Below are 17,409 nucleotides of genomic sequence, written 5' to 3' on the forward strand. Positions count from 1 at the left end.
TAAAATTCACTCTTTGCTTCTCATGACAGGTTACAAACTGGATCGGCCATCTCATCAGAAGTCCCTCACATGCTATGGGAATATTTTATTTCCCCTCTCTGACTTTTCTTCTTGGCACACATCCAAGGAGTGAGTTAAAGTTTTGCATGCCCTATTTCAAATGCTGAGATTTTTGCATACATGGATTTGCTGACAAGTGTTTACTTCTTGTTCTAAATGTAAATATCTGACTACAATAAAATTCAGACAGAGAATTTTAAAATATCAACTTTCTATTATTTTCCTGAGCTTTGGGAAATACACCTAATTTTCTGATTCCTTTAAAATACTAATGGGTATTGTTTACAGAGAGACTTGGGGATTTTATTTTTAAAATGTATAACGGTAAATTACTGGAAGTGGATTTATTACCAATATTATAATGAATTTTGTTTTTTGTTCAGTAGAAATAATATGACAAATCTCTGATTCCACTCTGATATCACAGCTCTCCAACCCACATATTGCCCTCAAGCTCACTAATTTTGTGTATCTTCCTTAAGTGATAAAACACCATTCAGCATCTGTATGCTTCCTGTTTCTTGCATTTGTAGGATATCCTTTGGATTGTGACTTTATACAGTTAGTATTCCCAAGAAATACTGTAACAGGAGACCCAAACAGGGTGAGTATTGACATTGATTTGACTTGCCACTGTTAGGGTGCCATTGCACTGCAGGCTCAGTCACTCAGTCATCTCTGAGTCTTTGCAATACAATAGACTGTAGCCCACCAGGCTCCTCTGTCCTTGGGATTTTCCAGGTGAGAATACTGGAGTGGGTTGGCATTTCCTCCTGCTAGAGATCTTCTCAACCTAGGGATTGAACACACATCTCTTGTGTCTCCTGCATTGCAGACAGATTCCTTACTGCTGAGCCATCGGGGAAGTCCTTGTTAGTAAAAATGAGGAATTTCAATATCATCAAACAGGGTTTCAAGGTATCAAGACACACATTGCAATATAAAAGACAAAAATTAAATGAGTTTTAAAAATTCAGTCAAATGAGTTATGAAGCTACCACTATGATGTGTGTTAGCTGAGCTTTTTCTTCAATAAAAGCAGCAGAATAATTTGTGGACATCTAAGGGTAATTTTGAAGCTTATTCATATGAATTGCCTCTTAATGTTATGATTTTTCTCTTTTTCCTGCGTATTTTTATTCACTGTATGTGTGTAAGTACAATTTATATGTTCTTAAGTGAAAGGCCCTCTCATTTATAGTGACAAGCCAAGATTCACTAGCTCCATAGCTTGAGTTTCTAGACAAGATGACATTTATTCTCTCTCAGCTACTGTACAAAAGCTTCAATTGAGAAAAATCATACAATTATTCATGATAAAAATCTTAAATAATCTTCTTTTACAAATCTTGCTTCACAATTGCAATAGATCAAAGAAGACTGTCTTTGATGACAAAATACACACACACACACAGAAGCACTTGTGTGCCCCCTGATATAATGTGATTGCTATGAGAAACAAACAGATTGGCTACCAGCTTGCATTCAGACCTGATAAAATCTATAAAGCCCCATGAGCAATGAGAATACATAAATAGCTGTGCTTTCACTTTAGGTTCCAAATATGATAGCCAACAGTAGGCTTCTAAGAAAGCAAGACATGAAGCTTTGATTCGATAATTACAAACTAGGGGAAGAGGGGAGCAAGAATGGTTAAGAAAGATATTCCATGTCTCAAGATTGTCTCAATAGAAGATGCCTAGAATGAGTATAAAAATGTTTCAGAGGTTATGCATAAAAAAGAGAAAACGAGACCAAACATAGAAAGCAGCTATGAAAATAATGGAAATGCCACGCACACAAATCAAAATCTTTTCTCTATGTCACAACTATTTTGCAGCAAAATGGGCCAAGTCTAGTCACATTCAACAGGGCAGTCACTCCGAGTAGTTGCTCTCCTTAAGGTCCATCAGTCACTCTGAGTCGTTGCTCTCCTTAAGGTCCGTTGCCCCAAGTGGCATATCTAGTTCTCAAGTTCACTAGAGAGTATATCAAAATTTTCAGTATTCAGGTGCCAAAGGTTAGGGCTCTTCTCGTGCTGTGGAGCTGAATCCAACAGGCCGGACAGAGAAAACACATTTCTTATACGCCAAACGTGTTTAGTACAGTCATATAATATACCACCTGTGCTGGTACCAGAGAGGCCCTTTTCATCATTACTTAACAATATCATAAACAAGCACAAAAAGAAATATTCCCTGTATTCTTTCTTTGTTATCTCAGTGAGATAGAACCTTCTGAAATTTCATTTGCTATTATTATCAATATCACTAATTACAAAAAATTAGTTTTACATAATATTTTAGAAATTCCACATATGCTGGTTTGTGTGTACTATTCTTTTTTATGGTAAAACACACAGAAAGTGACGTGACTTACTCTGAATTACAAATTTTACACTTAAGTGTTATCCAATATCCCAATCTAGTTTAATGATTGTGCCAAACCATGTTCTTATTTATATGATTATTTGCATCCTATCAAAATGAAGGGCTTCCCTGGTGGCTCAATGGTAAAGAATCCACCTGCCAATGCAGGAAGAACCCCTGGAAAAGGAAATGACAACCCATTCCGGTATTCTTGTCTGGGAAATCCCATGGACAGAGGAGCCTGGTGGGCTACAGTCCATGAGCTAGCAAAAAAGTCAGACATGACTACGTGATTAAACAACATCATCAAATGAAATCATACTCTTGGGCAATAGGTTATGATGATCACCATTTGGGTGCTTTAAAATAAAACTCATTGTTTATTACTTAATCTACCCAAACTGGTAACGAAACTAGGATTTTTCAGGAAGAATCAGTATACTGTGTTAAAGTTAAGTAACTTCTGTCATCCCATGTCTTCCAGACCAATGAATATGTCCAGCAGAGAAACCACCCACTTTGTTATCCACTTAATCCTCCTGGGCTGGGCTTTCCCTCAAGCCCAGAAATGCAGCTCCTCTACTTCGGGCTCTTTTCAGTAGCCTATATCCCGACCCTGATGTGGAACACAGATGTGCGGTGGGATCAGCGCCTTCACACGCCCATGTACATCTTCTTGGGGAATTTCTCTTTCCTGGAAATATGTTATGTCACCACAACCGTCCCTAATATGTTGGCCAACTTTCTATCCTCAAGCAAGTCCATCTCCTTCGTGAGCTGTTTTGCACAGTCCTACTTGTTCTCTTTTGGGTGTGACGAGGGCTTCTACCTTTGCATCATGGCCTTTGACAGGTATCTTGCCATCTGCCATCCTCTGCATTACCCACGCATCATGACTAAAGAGCTCTACACTGCCATCATCATCTTTGGGTGATCCTGTGGGTTCATTCTCTTCCTAACCCCTGTTGTTCTCATTTCACAGTTGCCCTTTTGCAACCCAAATATCATCGACCACTTTATGTGTGATCCTGTCCCATTGATGATGCTGTCCTGTTCTGAAGACAGCACCACACAACTCATGTACTCTACTTTCAATGCTGCTTTCATGACTGGCACCTTTCTCTTCCTCCTTTGCTTCTATGTGCTGGTGATTCTGGCTGTGGTAAGGATGCCCTCAGAAGCCAGCAAACGCAAGGCTTTCTCCACTGGTGCTTCTCATCTGGCTGTGGTAATTCTGTTTTTTGGCTCTGTTATGGTGATATATGTTAGTCCTGGATCAGGACACCCAGTGAAAGTGCAAAAAATTGTGACCTTATTTTATTCTGTAATAACACCCCTCTGCAATCCTCTAATTTATAGCCTCAGGAACAGTGAGATGAAGGCTGCTCTAAGGAAAGTCTTTTGGGCTGAAATATCTGTTCTTAAAACATAAATCAGAAGTCATAGTGAACTAAGTTGCAACACAAGCTATCTGAATAAGACACGAACAGGATGGTTTTCTAGAAAATTTAATAATAATTTTGGTTAAGGAACTATTACAATAAAGCCTACTATTATCATAAAAGTCACCCACTACATGATGGATTAGTCTTTTTTTTTTTTTTTGCTGATTATCAGTGATCTTTATTATCAGTGAATATGTTCAAAATCAGGAGTTTGAGGTTGTTCAAAAAAAAAAAAAAAAGAACTATTACAAATTTAGGAGAACCAGGTAATGACAAACTCAAAAACAAACAAATAAAACCTAGTTGCTCATAAGGAACCCTGTTTTATAATCTTAAAAATTATCTCACTAGAGCCACTCCAGTACTCTTGCCTAGAAAATCCCATGGATAGAGGAGCCTGGTAGGCTGCAGTCCATGGGGTCGCTAAGGGTCGGACACGACTGAGCGACTTCACTTTCACTTTCACACATTGGAGAAGGAAATGGCAACCCACTCCAGTGTTCTTGCCTGGAGAATCCCAGGGCCGGGTGGGCTTCCGTCTATGGGGTCACACAGAGTCGGATACGACTGAAGTGATTCAGCAGCAGCAGCAGAGACATACAGATAGAATACTATAGGATGTTATTACACGTGGATGGCCATAACATTATAAACTGTCATTTTTAACCCTTGGTTATTTTTTTATCTGTTGATAAACTTAACTACAAAACATCTTTAAAAATATGGTTCTTGAATGATGGTATATACAGCAGGTTAGTAACAACCAACATTCTAAAAAATGTCAAAGAGCTTTCAAATGAACACAATTTCAGTATCACTTTTCATATATTTAAGTTACATCCATTCTAGGACTAGAAACAGCATTCTTTGATGGTGGCTCACTATAAGATATTGTATTGGAAATATGTAGATTAAGCAACTGCTTCTTATGATATGCATCATTTTCCTGGTTGGCGTGTTCATCCAGAGATTTCCTTACACAGTTCTTTAGTTCATCGATTCCTTCTCCAGTAACTGCAGAGATGGGGATGATGTGTTGGAATTCCACAGTCCTCTCTGGAATCATGTGTTTTTCAAATAAATGCAAAAATTCTTTAGGATTCTGGAGTTGGTTCATCAGTACATGGAACTTATCCTGTGCATCTGGCAAGTCCATTTTATTTACTGCTAAGAGTGCAGATTTTGTCTGAAGTTCCTCTTTGTACAACTCTAACTCTTTTGAAAGCAGTATTATGGTTTCAAAAGCAGTTCTGTAATGAGTTTGGGAAGAAAGCTGAAATCCAGAAATATCAACAACAAAAAGCAGTTGTTTAGTTCTTTCTATATGCTTGAGGAATTTGTGGCCCATTCCTTTGTTCATATGTGCTCCTTCTATTAAACCAGGAAGATCAGCTACTGATATCTGTTTGAGATCACTATATATAATTTTTCCGAGTTCAGGCTTTATTGTTGTAAATGCATAATCTGCAATTGTAGGTTTTGCATAAGAAATCTTACTTAGCAAAGAGGATTTTCCAGCATTTGGGAATCTATAACGTTACCACTGTCATCAGTTACTGAAACACCCACAGGGACAGGAATTTCACAGTCTTTCCCTTTGGAGCCTTTCAGTGCACTAACTCGACTGTTTGCTCCTTCTCCAGCCACAAACCGTTTCTGAGGATATTTATCCTTAAGTTGTTTTAAAGTCATTTTGTTATGGGCTACAATCCAGACGTCACCACCTTTTCCACCTTCTCCACCTAAACGAGGGTAGCCCATTCCACCACTTCCTCCCTTGGTGAAGAGTCTCAGGTTATCAATGAAGTTTCCATACTTTCTGAACAGCATGCAACTGCAGCGCACCATGCCTGCAAAGCGGATTAGTCATTTTTAAGAAATAAAATTGTCTTAAGAAAATTGAACTTGTCATCATAACCAAGCTTCTAAAAGGAAGTATAAATCTGCTTTGTGTTTCAGAATTGAAGCAACATATAAGGATTCAAGAGGATTCATAAACTTGTTTTGGTATTTATACTGCAACATCTTCTCCACTGGTAGCCACAGAATGTAAGGATTACCGTATGAAAAAAGTACAGCCGTACAGGTGTGATCTTTTTACTCTCTTCCAAAGAATAATTCCTGTTTCTACTCTAAGGATCGTAAAGAAACAAACAGCCTTAGGTGCATATTAAGTAGTAAGTCAGAAAGTACTCAAAATAAGAATTAGGAACTTAGTGGCTCGTGTTTATTCAATAAAGTTAAGATATATGCTAAATGTAAAGGGCATTAGTCAGGACTTCTCTCTTTGCTGCAAATCCAGTGTCAATTGACATGCTGTAGGACCATATTTTATTTCGGTATTTTTGCCATGTGACATATTAAGTATTATCTAAAATGTGTCTAAAGATCTTTTTAAAATATATAGTTACAAATGTTGGTTTGTTTATGCATTTTATTTTCACCACTAGCACGTATTTTTTAAAGATGATTCTAAGAATATAACAGAGAAATAAAGTGTAATTTAGGGAGCCACATTTATAGCCTTCAGAAAATCATCTATTCCACAAAGTGAAGTACAACTGTAATTGGACTTCCTTTAAGAAAGAACCAAGAATCTGAGGTTGTCTGGACAAGGACGGTCAGAATTTCTGGGGGTTCTATAGCAAGATTTTTCTGTCCTATTTCACAAAGTGGACTGAATGGGTGAACAATTGCCTGGACAAATTATCTACCTAAGTAAAAATGCTTAATTAAGAACATCATCCAAAATATCTTTAACATAAGATGCTGTTTCCCTGATTATTTTAACTATTATTTCCTTCTGGGTGCTTATGGTTTGCTCACCCTACAGTCATCTAGCTTTCTTAAAGCAGATAGGGAAAAGAGATGAGAATGTGTAGTGAATAAAATGTACTGTTGCTTCCAAAGGTGTGTGGTTTCTGCATTTGTAACCGATTTTGCGATAATAATTAATTAGGCTTTTTGCATCTCACACTTTACGTATCAGAAACACCTCGTAATTCAGGCTGCTGACACTTAAAATGGAATGAAATTAATTAATTAATTAAAACGAAATAAAATTCAAGTTTTTTAGTAACTTTTGCTTAATTCAGGACTTTATGAATTAAGGATATAGTGAAATCTAAACTTCAAATTTGTCTAGTTTATTTTAGGAGATTATTTACAAGGATACAAGCAAAGTCTATCTACTCAATAAACAATCTCTTGTTTTACCACTTCCCTCAGATACTTCCCTCAATCTCACCATCTGGACCATTCTCACCATTTGGACATTCATTCCAAATCATAAAGTAAATTCTTACCTCCTCTCATACAGAGGTCAGCCTTGCAGGCTACTTCCTTTATTTCAATTACATGTCCTACTATTTCTAAGAATTTATCAGTGCTGATCCTGAGCTAAACCACTTATGTAAACTATCTCCAAATTTACCAACATGCTTTTCTAGGAATAATCCATGTGAAGTTAATAGGAAAGGAGAAAAACTGTCTGCTCAGCTTTTTTAAGTGCCATTCTTAAATAAAGCAAGTAAAGGGTTACACCAAAGTAAGCAAATTCATGAAGTCTTCAAAACATTGTAAGTATTATAAATCTCCAAAAATCATGTACTGAAATGGAATTTTATCCAATTTTGACAAAATAACTTTATTTTCTCCCAAATCACCTGATGGAACTGTTATCACACTGAGTAATTTGAGAACAGTCACTTCATTTATTATATACATATAATATGCATTTATTTTATACATTTAACAACCTTCTGGAGCAAGTTATTACCAACACTATGTTAAAAAATTAGAAAATTAACAGTTTTAGTGAGGTTCAGGAATTTCCCAAATATCACACTAGTAAATGGTAATGGAGCCAGATGTTTATTGTAGCAGATACTTTTGGTAAGCTTCTTTTTCAGCTACAGTTGTACTGAATAGTTCTACATGAATTTTAACTCATACTGGGAGAAATATCAATAACCTCAGATATGCACATGACACTACCCTTATGGCAGAAAGTGAAGAGGAACTCAAAAGCCTCTTGATGAAAGTGAAAGAGGAGAGTGAAAAGGTTGGCTTGAAGCTCAACATTCAGAAAATAAAGATCGTGGCATCTGGTCCCATCACTTCATGGGAAATAGATGGGAAAACGGTGGAAACAGTGTCAGACTTTATTTTTGGGGGCTCCAAAATCACTGTAGATGCTGACTGCAGCCATGAAATTAAAAGACGCTTACTCCTTGGAAGGAAAGTTATGACCAACCTAGATAGCATATTACAAAGCAGAGACATTCCTTTGCCAACAAAGGTCCGTCTAGTCAAGGCTATGGTTTTTCCCATGGTCATGTATGGATGTGAGAATTGGACTGTGAAGAAAGCTGATCGCCGAAGAATTGATGTTTTTGAACTGTGGTGTTGGAGAAGACTCTTGAGAGTCCCTTGGACTGCAAGGAGATCCAACCAGTCCATTCTAAAGGAGATCAATCCTGGGTGTTCATTGGAAGGACTGATGCTAAAGTTGAAACTGCAATACTTTGGCCACCTCATGCGATGAGTTGACTCACCGGAAAAGACCCTGATGCTGGGAAAGGTTGGGGGCGGGAGGAAGGAGAAGGGGACGACAGAGAATGAGATGGCTGGATGGCATCACCGACTCTGTGGACATGAGTTTGAGTGAACTCCGGGAGTTGGTGATGGACAGAGAGGCCTGGTGTGCTGTGATTCATGGGGTCGCAAAGAGTCGGACACGACTGAGCGACTGAACTGAACTGAATTGAACTGAACAATGTCCCACTTCAAAACCACCACATATCTTTCAAATTTCTGCCTCAGAGTGTCTCAGAAGTCACTAGAGCCAGCCACTTGATGGCAAGTTGATTACACTAACCCCTTCCTTTATGGAGAAGGGGTTTATCCTTCTGAAATTTATCCTTTCTGAAATTGCTACAAGTACTGGAGACTGGTTGTGTTTCCCTGTTGATAATTGCACACATTTTCTGTTCACAAAATCAGACATCTTTCAATTCTACATCATATATGTTATCAATATGTAATCTCAAGATGTGAATATATTCCTAAGCATAAAACCAAAGTATAAACCATTAAGAGAAAGAGTGCATATGTGACTACATAAAAAATAGCTTTGGTTCAAAAAATTGCTATGCACATGTATTGAATAGGTAAAACATCAAAAATGGAAAATATAAATATGTTATAAGAAATTATTTTAAATCAAGAAAAATGAACACATGATTAGAAAAATGTTATATATATAAATGAAAAGGAAAAAAAGGCAAAATGATAAAAAACACTTCTTAGACTCAACCAAATTACTAATTAAATAAATACACATTAAAATAATGACACATTACTTTAAAATATTCATAATGGTAATTTTTAGACAGAATTATAATAAGCTGTATGTGTGTGTGTGTTTCACATGTGAGGAAAATGAGCATTCTCACTATCTGCTGGTTAGACTAAGTTAGGGCAACACTTTTAGAAAGCAATCTAGCAATATGGCAAAGAAAAGTCTTAAAATTATATATACATTTTGATCAGCTAATACACTTATACTAATTCACTGTAAGAGAACATCATCACAGAATAGTTTGTAATAGAAAAAACTTGCAAAGCAATCTAAATGTCCAACAAGAGAGAACTACTTATATTACGCTGTAACCATAAAATGATTATGTTCCTCAGTTCAGTTCAGTCACTCAGTGGTGTCCGACTCTTTGCGATCCCATACATCACAGCACGCCAGGCCTCCCTGTCCATCACCAACTCCCGGAGTTTACCTAAACTCATGTCCATCAACTGATTAAATCAATCAGCATTTGGGAAGAAACCAAGAGGAGAAAAAGAAAATCACAAAACAGTGCTCTAAAGACAATATGAAGTGGGTGGAACAGTGGAGGGAGTGAGGAAAGATATGGGTGTAACGCATTTTTTACATAATTGGAGTCTCTCCGAGCCAGTGCCAGGTGCCTGCTTTCAAGCCTATTAAAATTCTATTTCTGCCCAACTTCTTCTGAGTCAGGGATTCCACCTCTTGTCTGAGATTAGCAGTCATATCAAAGTTGCATGGGAGACTCTCAAAAGACCAGAAAATTCTCAGAATTAGTTAAATTCGCTTTCATTTGAAAATTCATTATTTAATGTACAGGACATGTTTGGCGAGAACAAATGAAGCAGAATGGTGAAATTAAGCACTACCTATATCATCTCCAACAGTTTGGATATCATCGATCTAAAGTCAAGTATAAAGTGACAAGTATATGTATTCGGCCACTTCTCTCTTCTGCCCAAATTCACAAGGAACACAGCAACAGTAAGAGTCCTAATGTATGGCCTGGGGAAGGCTGTGCCAAGAGAGGGACCTGGTATCCTGGGCCATATTGCCCAAAGCTGAACCTGGTTCAACACAGTCCTTGGGGCTTAGCTGCCTACCTTCCACAATATCCTGCCTGGAACAAAAAGAGTGCCTGGGAAGGTCCAATTTGCCCGGAACCAGGATGGCTTTCTTTCTTGAGGCAATTGACCTATCTGAGAGGATTGGTTTCTGAGGTGTTTCTGGAGTTAAAAAGGGAAAGAACTGATTTGGAAGGTTACATGCTAATGAAATACTGACAATATACATTATCAGTAACAAAATGTTTGAAAAGGTTAGACAGTCATCATCAAAGCAACAAAGAATGAAAAGAAGTTTTTATAAGCAAGTCACTGAGGGAGGAGTTTAAAGATGAGTCTCCAAACACAATGTGAGAGTATAAGTGATTCTATGACTTGCAGATACATCACTGGTGCTTCCAATGGAAAATCCTTCTAAGTCATTACTAGAAGAAGCAACAGGAAGCAGGGCTACAGTAAAAGGACCTGGTCACTATTAACTCAGAATTATCTTTCCCCCAGGTTGCTTTCTGCTGGAACTAGTGAACATCAAACAGAGTGAGTGGGCTACTTCCAATATTGCTGCCTTTGTCAGCTTGGATTAGAGACTTTCTGCCTGGTTTTGGACACCTGGTATCTCTGTGCTAAAATAACTAAAGCTTGGAGAAGAAAGATGGAGTCTAGCACAAGAAATAGAGAGTCGAACAGAAGTAACATCTGAATCTGGTCTGACCCCTACCTTGCTGGGAGGCACTGCAAGCTCATACTCAGTTGTGTTCAACTCTTTGCGACCCTATGGATTATAGCCTGCTAGGCTCCTCTGTCCATGGGAGTTTTCAGGCAGGAACAGTATTACCGAGAATTCAAATGCACCTCATTGTCAAGACTACTCTGTGTCTGCTTACACAGCAAAGAATAAAAAAGAATTAAAGTTCTGTCCTTGAATGGGATTTTTGCTGGAACTTTTGCCAAAGTAGCTCATTACCTTGAAAGCTGCTTATGGGCAATAACTATTTTAAACAAATCTTTGTTCACAATAGCAATCATTTTTCAGACAAATTTGTTGTATCAAGATAAAATAAGATGTTAAGCCATAAACCAGATTCTGAACAGCCTTCTCAAATATAGTGTTTGAAGTAAAACTACTTAAGGAAGCCAAGAAGCCAAAATAACAAGATTAATAGAATTTTCCCAGAGGGATAGAAAGACATAACAATGACCAGGAAAGAATAACAGGTAGAAGCCATGGGAAGATTAGATATAACTTTTCACTCCAGTCACCCTATATGTAGAAAAGATAAACCAAGTTGAGTTAGAGCCAAATATAAACTCTTACCCTCTGTGGGCTTCTGTTCAATCATTTTAAAAGGATAAGACAGTATTCAAAAGAGTTTAATGAGATTTACAAGTATTTGATAGGACTTCCCACATGGCTCAGTGGTAAAGAATCTGCCTGCAATGCAGGAGACCCAGGTTCAATCCCTGGGTTGGGAAGATAACCTGGAGGAGGAAAGGACAACCCACTCCAGTATTCTTGCCTGGGGAATTCCATGGATAGAGGAACCCAGCCAGGTACAGTCCATGGGGGTCACAAAGAGTCGGACATGACTTATAACTGAGCATGCACACATATATAATAGATAACACATATGAAATCTGCTGGCATAGTAATCAGCAAATAGCAGGTACTATCACCTAAACACAATAAAAACCGGGTAGAGTGTTTATATCCATTGAGACAGGAGAAGATAATTGGAAAACATAAGAAGACATAAAATCCTTGTGGTTGAGGGTATGATAGGAGGCTCTGAACAAGTGAGACCCTAGGTTTTCTTATTCTCATGAGGATTGAAAGCCACTGTACAATTTCACTGGGAATCAGTTCCTGCCACCAAAAGTCTACTCAGGGAATGCAGACCAACTTTTAACACTGCTGTACAGACTGATAAAGATAGGCAGGGAGGTTACCTTTTTAGTGGGTCATAGGGAAGAGACTTGGGCTTCCTCAGTGGCTCAGTGGTAAAGAATCTGCCTGCCAATGCAGGAGATGCAAGATACAAGTTCGATCCCTGGGTCAGAAAGATTCCCTGGAAGAGGATATAGCAACCCACTCCAGTATTCTTGCTGGGAAAATCCCACAGACAGAGGAGACTGGTGGGCTACAGTGCACAGGATCATAAAGAGTCAGACAACTGGGCAACCGAGCATGCTCCCACAGGAAGATACTCAGGATCTGGGAATTTGTTAAAGTGAACTTTCAATGTCATTTGCAGAAACACATATGCGAACAGGGGAGCTCTGGGAGCCTTAAAGCAACTGGTGATATCCAATATGGAGCTGGTTTTAAATCCAGAGCCTGTCTGTGGGTGTCAGGTGAGCAGCAAATTAGAGGGGCCATTACTAGGTGACAGTCTCACCGATGGATTCAGGAAGGCCTTTTCAGCTTTGAGCACAACACTGAAAGTAAAACACACTTGGGGATTGAATGATGCCCTCTGATTGTCCCTGCTGCTCCTGAGGGATGGCCTCTAGGGACAGTATGTGGCCAGAAAGGTATACATAGTAAAACGGAGAGTTTCTTGGCATTTTATTCTTTTTTTGCAGTTAAAGAGAATCCTTTGTGAGGCTCAAAGTGTGGCAGAGTGTCACCAGGACCCCCAAATTCTTCATCTAGGATCTTTAAGAGGGCACAGTGGTAGCCCCTCAACTGCCTGCTGCAATGTCCACTGTGTGTATTATTGCTACAGAAAGAGGGCTGTGAACGGTCCTTTGGATTTTTATTTATAAATATATTTCATATGATAAACAAGGTAATATATCAACTGATATATAACTTTTTACAAAATCTTTATTATTCCTGGTAGAATCACATCTGTCCAGCATACAATTGTTCAAAAATCCCATCAGGAAATTTTGAGCTGACACTTCTCTGTTTGGCATTATTTTTCAGGTAAAGAAATGATAGAAGCTAATGAGCTTCATATCACTTCAAAGGAGATAAAACTTTTGTAAGGAATCGATATTTATTTTCATTAAGTGTAATTAAGACTGAAGAATTCCTGTATTTGCAGTGAAAGGAAAAATCAACATATAGTCTCAGGTAGAGTCCACAGTGACCCAAGGCAGGGAGAGAAGGGCCCTGGGTGAATTGAACTTAGAACAGTGAGGCAGGAACAGAGGAGTTTTTAATCAGGAAAGGAAGGAAGACATTCATGAGAGTACCAAGTTGTATTACAGATAAAAATCTGAAAGAAAATTTGTTGTTTCTTTCTCTTTCTTTCTGATGACATTTTCCTTTTTCTTACTTTGAATTCTGATTAACGTCTGCTCATTCAAGAGCCTATGTTAAAACACCAAAGACTCCTCCTCAAATACTCTTATCCTTACCTTAATTTTGAGGTGGGTTTACACTGATTCTGACCGTGAGTGAAGGGGGATTTCCCATTAAAATATAACACCCCTGCAACCCACCTTCATTCCACTATTTTTCTTTCTTTATCAAGTTTCTTTGCCCTGTTTACACACAATCTTACCCACCACAGTCAGTTCAACTCTATATTTACCCACCATAGCCAGTTCAACTGTATAAGTAAAATTATGGTCACAGTAAAAAGTGTGATGGCTCTTACTACACATATTTTAGCTAAATATCCAATATTGAAAATTTAGGTTGTCTACTTCTGATTTAAAGCATCATATCATCCCTTCCAATCACTGAATTTCCAGTCAAAGTTTTCTCCAATGAGCCCATCACCTGGGATGTATAGCTTATAGTTCATTTCAACTCATCCATCTGTTGGTCTTTCTGAATGAACACAAAACTCTTTTTATACTTGATCTCCCTTTGGCATTTGATGGAAGCTGCTAGTTTGGAAGATACCCGCCTCACCATCTTAGTGATGTATCTGATGTATCCTATAGAGAGAGACAGTGAGAAATATGTAAATAATCTTTTCCTATAGTATATAGCCTCAATCACTAACACAGCTTTCCTGAGGCTAGTCCTCCACATGCACAAGTGGAAATTTGATATAGGCAAGTGGCAGATGAACAAATTGAATAAAACACAATAAGGAAACACAGCTAATACATACATAGCTGACATCTGTGTAGGGGAAAAAGTTGGATTTTAGAATCAACGTGCTCAGAGTGACAGTAAAATTCAGCGCTACATTTAGAAATGTGAAGGTGTTTTTTCTTAAGGCTCTAGAACTGGAAAGCAGAGGGAGGAGAATTTATTGAGATAATGAATGTTAAGTGATGGTCACAATAAATGCTTCATACATAACAGCGGGTGCTCTTTGCTCACTACCTTAGACGTCAAATTTTTAAAAAATGTTCAGAAATTGGTTCAAGTCAGAGGGCTTCCCTGATAGCTCAGTTGGTAAAGAATCCGCCTGCAATGCAGGAGACCCCAGTTCGATTCCTGGGTCTGTAAGATCCATTGGGGAAGGGATAGGCTACCCACTCCAGTATTCTTGCGCTTTCCTTTTGGCTCAGCTGGTAAAGAATCCGACTGCAATGCCAGAAACCTGGGTTCAATCCCTGGGTTGGGAAGATCCCCTGGAAAAGGGAAAGGCTACCCGTTCCAGTATTCTGGCCTGGAGAATTCCATGGATGTACAGTCCATGGCGTCACAAAGAGTTGGACACGACTGAGTGACTTTCACTTTCATAAAAGTGCCAAAAATTAGGACGCAGGGCAGGTCAAAGATGGTGATTTCCAGCTTTTGTTAGTAGCCTTGCTAAAACTCTTCTTTATCATAAATCAGAATTTGGGTCAAGGAGGAAAAGCTGTAGTACATGCACAATATACTTTTGCAGCCATCTAAGCAAAGAGACAAGTTTTCTCCATCTGCCTCTTGCTGTTTTTCTATTTGAGAGCCAGGATCTCCTAATTAAAGAAGAGAAGCCAACGAAGGTCCTTTTTTCTCTGTATCAGTTTAGCTGTTGGCTCAGCAAGTAGAAGTTAAATACCAGCTCTAAGAAACTAATAGGTACTGTCTAAAATGGAATTTGTGGCAATGTCTTCAGCACCCTGCTTCCGTTAACAGAGCCATCCAGGACAGATAGCCTGAGAAAATGTTAACTGACAACATAGTAAGGTACTCTTTTTGTACTGACCTAATTCAACTTCATAGTAATTTATTATTTTTTTACAACATGACAAGCTTTAATATTTTTTCATTCATCTTTTACCTCTTATTCATATAAAATGATTCTCTTTGTCTTATTGAAGACAAGCCTTGAATTCCACTTTTCTGCTATGAATATTGCCAGGCCATTTTTTTTTAATTGAAATAAAATAGACTTGCAATATTATATTAGTTTTAGGTGTACAGGATCATGATTCAGTATTTTCATACACTACAAAATGATCACCACAATAACTCTAGTTATCATGTGTTACCATATTAATTTGAACTTTGATTTTTCTTAGAATTTTCCAAAATTCTAAATAAAATTTTCTTTGCAATGAGGAGAAAAGAAATTACATGGATGTATGAGGGTGTATCTTATGGAACTTTACATCAAGGAAGAATTAAGGTAAATGCAAACATAGAAAACAATCTGGACTCCATGTTATATGATGTCAGTGAAATTTGTACTCTGAAAAAAATGGAGACTGTTACAGTGGGCGCTGTGGGAGCATATAGTAACATATTGGCTGGGGTTCTCAGAAATCTGCTCTCATTGGACTAAGCTAGATCATTGGGAAATGAGTTAAAATCAGAACCATATGGAGCCCTTTCACAAAAGTGCATTAAAGGAATAAACAGAAGTCAGAAAATTAAAAAATGACTTTTCAAGAGAAAGAAATGGCTAATCTAATGATGATTCCCTTCATAGATCAGAAGAATGCACCTCTCAGAAGCCAGTGATATCTCTGGGTCTGTGAGTGAGTTCATTCTCCTGGGCTTCCCCTGCCGCAGGGAGATCCAGATCCTCCTCTCTGTCATATTCTCCCTCATCTACCTCCTGACCCTCCTTGGGAACGCAGCCATCATCTGTGCTGTGTGGTCAAGCCGGAAGCTCCATACACCCATGTACATCCTCCTGGCTAACTTCTCCTTCCTGGAGATCTGCTATGTCAGTTCTGATGTGCCCAAAATGTTGGCCAACATCATCTCCCAGACCAAGAGCATCTCCTATGCTGGCTGCCTGCTCCAGTCCTACTTCTTCTTCTCCATGTGTGCAGCTGAGGGCTACTTTCTATCTGCGATGTCCTTTGATCGGTTCCTTGCCATCTGTCGACCTCTGCATTACCCCACCATCATGACCTATCAACTCTGTGCCCGATTAGTGGTTTTCTGCTGGGCAGGTGGCTTTTTATCAATACTGATGCCTGCAGTTCTTATGTCCCGGGTGCCTTTCTGTGGCCTTAATGTCATTGACCATTTTTTCTGTGACCTGGGACCATTGCTGGCACTGTCCTATGCCCCCGTTCCAAAAACTACTCTAACTTGTGCCACTGTAAGCTCGCTTATCATTTTCATCAGTTTCCTCTACATTCTTGGGTCCTATACCTTAGTTTTGCGAGCTGTACTTCGGGTCCCAGCTGGCTCAGGCAGGAACAAAGCTATTTCTACACGTGCCTCCCATTTCTTGGTGGTTTCCTTGTTCTGTGGCTCAGTTATGGTGATGTACGTGAGTCCAGGCTCCAGGAGCCATCCTGGGACACAGAAATTTGTGACCCTGTTTTACTGCATGGCAACCCCACTCTTTAATCCTCTGATCTACAGCCTCCGGAACAAAGATATGAAAGATGCATTGAGGAAAGTCCTCTGTGCCTCAGAATTTTCTAAAAATACAGAGAAACGATATACATTTTTACATTATTATTCTCTCAAGATTTCAGAATTTCTCTCATTTAAAAAAATTCTTTTCTGGGCATGTCTGAGTATTTGACTTCTTAATCTCATGAAAGTATGATTCATTACACACACCAAAAAACTCTCATCCTATCTCAAAATAAAATACCCACAGTTCCAAAGGTCTATTGCAGCAAAGTTTCATGGAGTTTTTATTCACCAATGTATTAATATAAATTGATGTTTTAAAGATTTTTTTTGTAGTCCTAAAACTAATATAATCAAGTTGGTATATATAAAACTAAGACTCATACTTCCAACTTGTGTCTTGGATTTTATC

At 38.5% G+C, this 17,409-nt stretch overlaps 1 protein-coding gene and 2 pseudogenes across 1 annotated transcript; 2 read left to right on the forward strand and 1 right to left on the reverse strand.

Annotated features, from left to right (window-relative positions):
- The first annotated feature begins 2,902 nt into the window (after positions 1-2,902).
- LOC148776897 (olfactory receptor 11G2-like) lies at positions 2,903-3,861 on the forward strand (annotated as a pseudogene).
- Positions 3,862-4,611: 750 nt separating this feature from the next.
- LOC148776898 (GTP-binding protein 10 pseudogene) lies at positions 4,612-5,722 on the reverse strand (annotated as a pseudogene).
- A 10,034-nt stretch (positions 5,723-15,756) lies between these two features.
- LOC148776899 (olfactory receptor 11H6-like) lies at positions 15,757-17,166 on the forward strand. The gene is made up of 2 exons (XM_088840249.1): positions 15,757-15,804; positions 16,108-17,166. Exons 1-2 carry the CDS (start codon positions 15,757-15,759, stop codon positions 17,164-17,166), a joined length of 1,107 nt encoding a protein of 368 aa, XP_088696375.1.
- The last annotated feature ends 243 nt before the right edge of the window (positions 17,167-17,409 follow it).

This window comes from Moschus berezovskii, chromosome 9 (assembly GCF_049115385.1).
Source record: "Moschus berezovskii isolate FMDL1 chromosome 9, NW_MosBer_1.0, whole genome shotgun sequence".
In the NCBI taxonomy this organism is placed as follows: Eukaryota; Metazoa; Chordata; class Mammalia; order Artiodactyla; family Moschidae; genus Moschus; species Moschus berezovskii.

What these genes read in the sequence shown, in the direction of transcription:
- LOC148776899 (XM_088840249.1), top strand. Translation starts at nt 15,757, where the DNA reads ATGTATGAGGGTGTATCTTATGGAACTTTACATCAAGGAAGAATTAAG. An exon ending in TACATCAAGGAAGAATTAAG is followed by an intron (nt 15,805 to 16,107) that starts GTAAATGCAAAC and finishes TTCCCTTCATAG; the next exon opens with ATCAGAAGAATGCACCTCTC.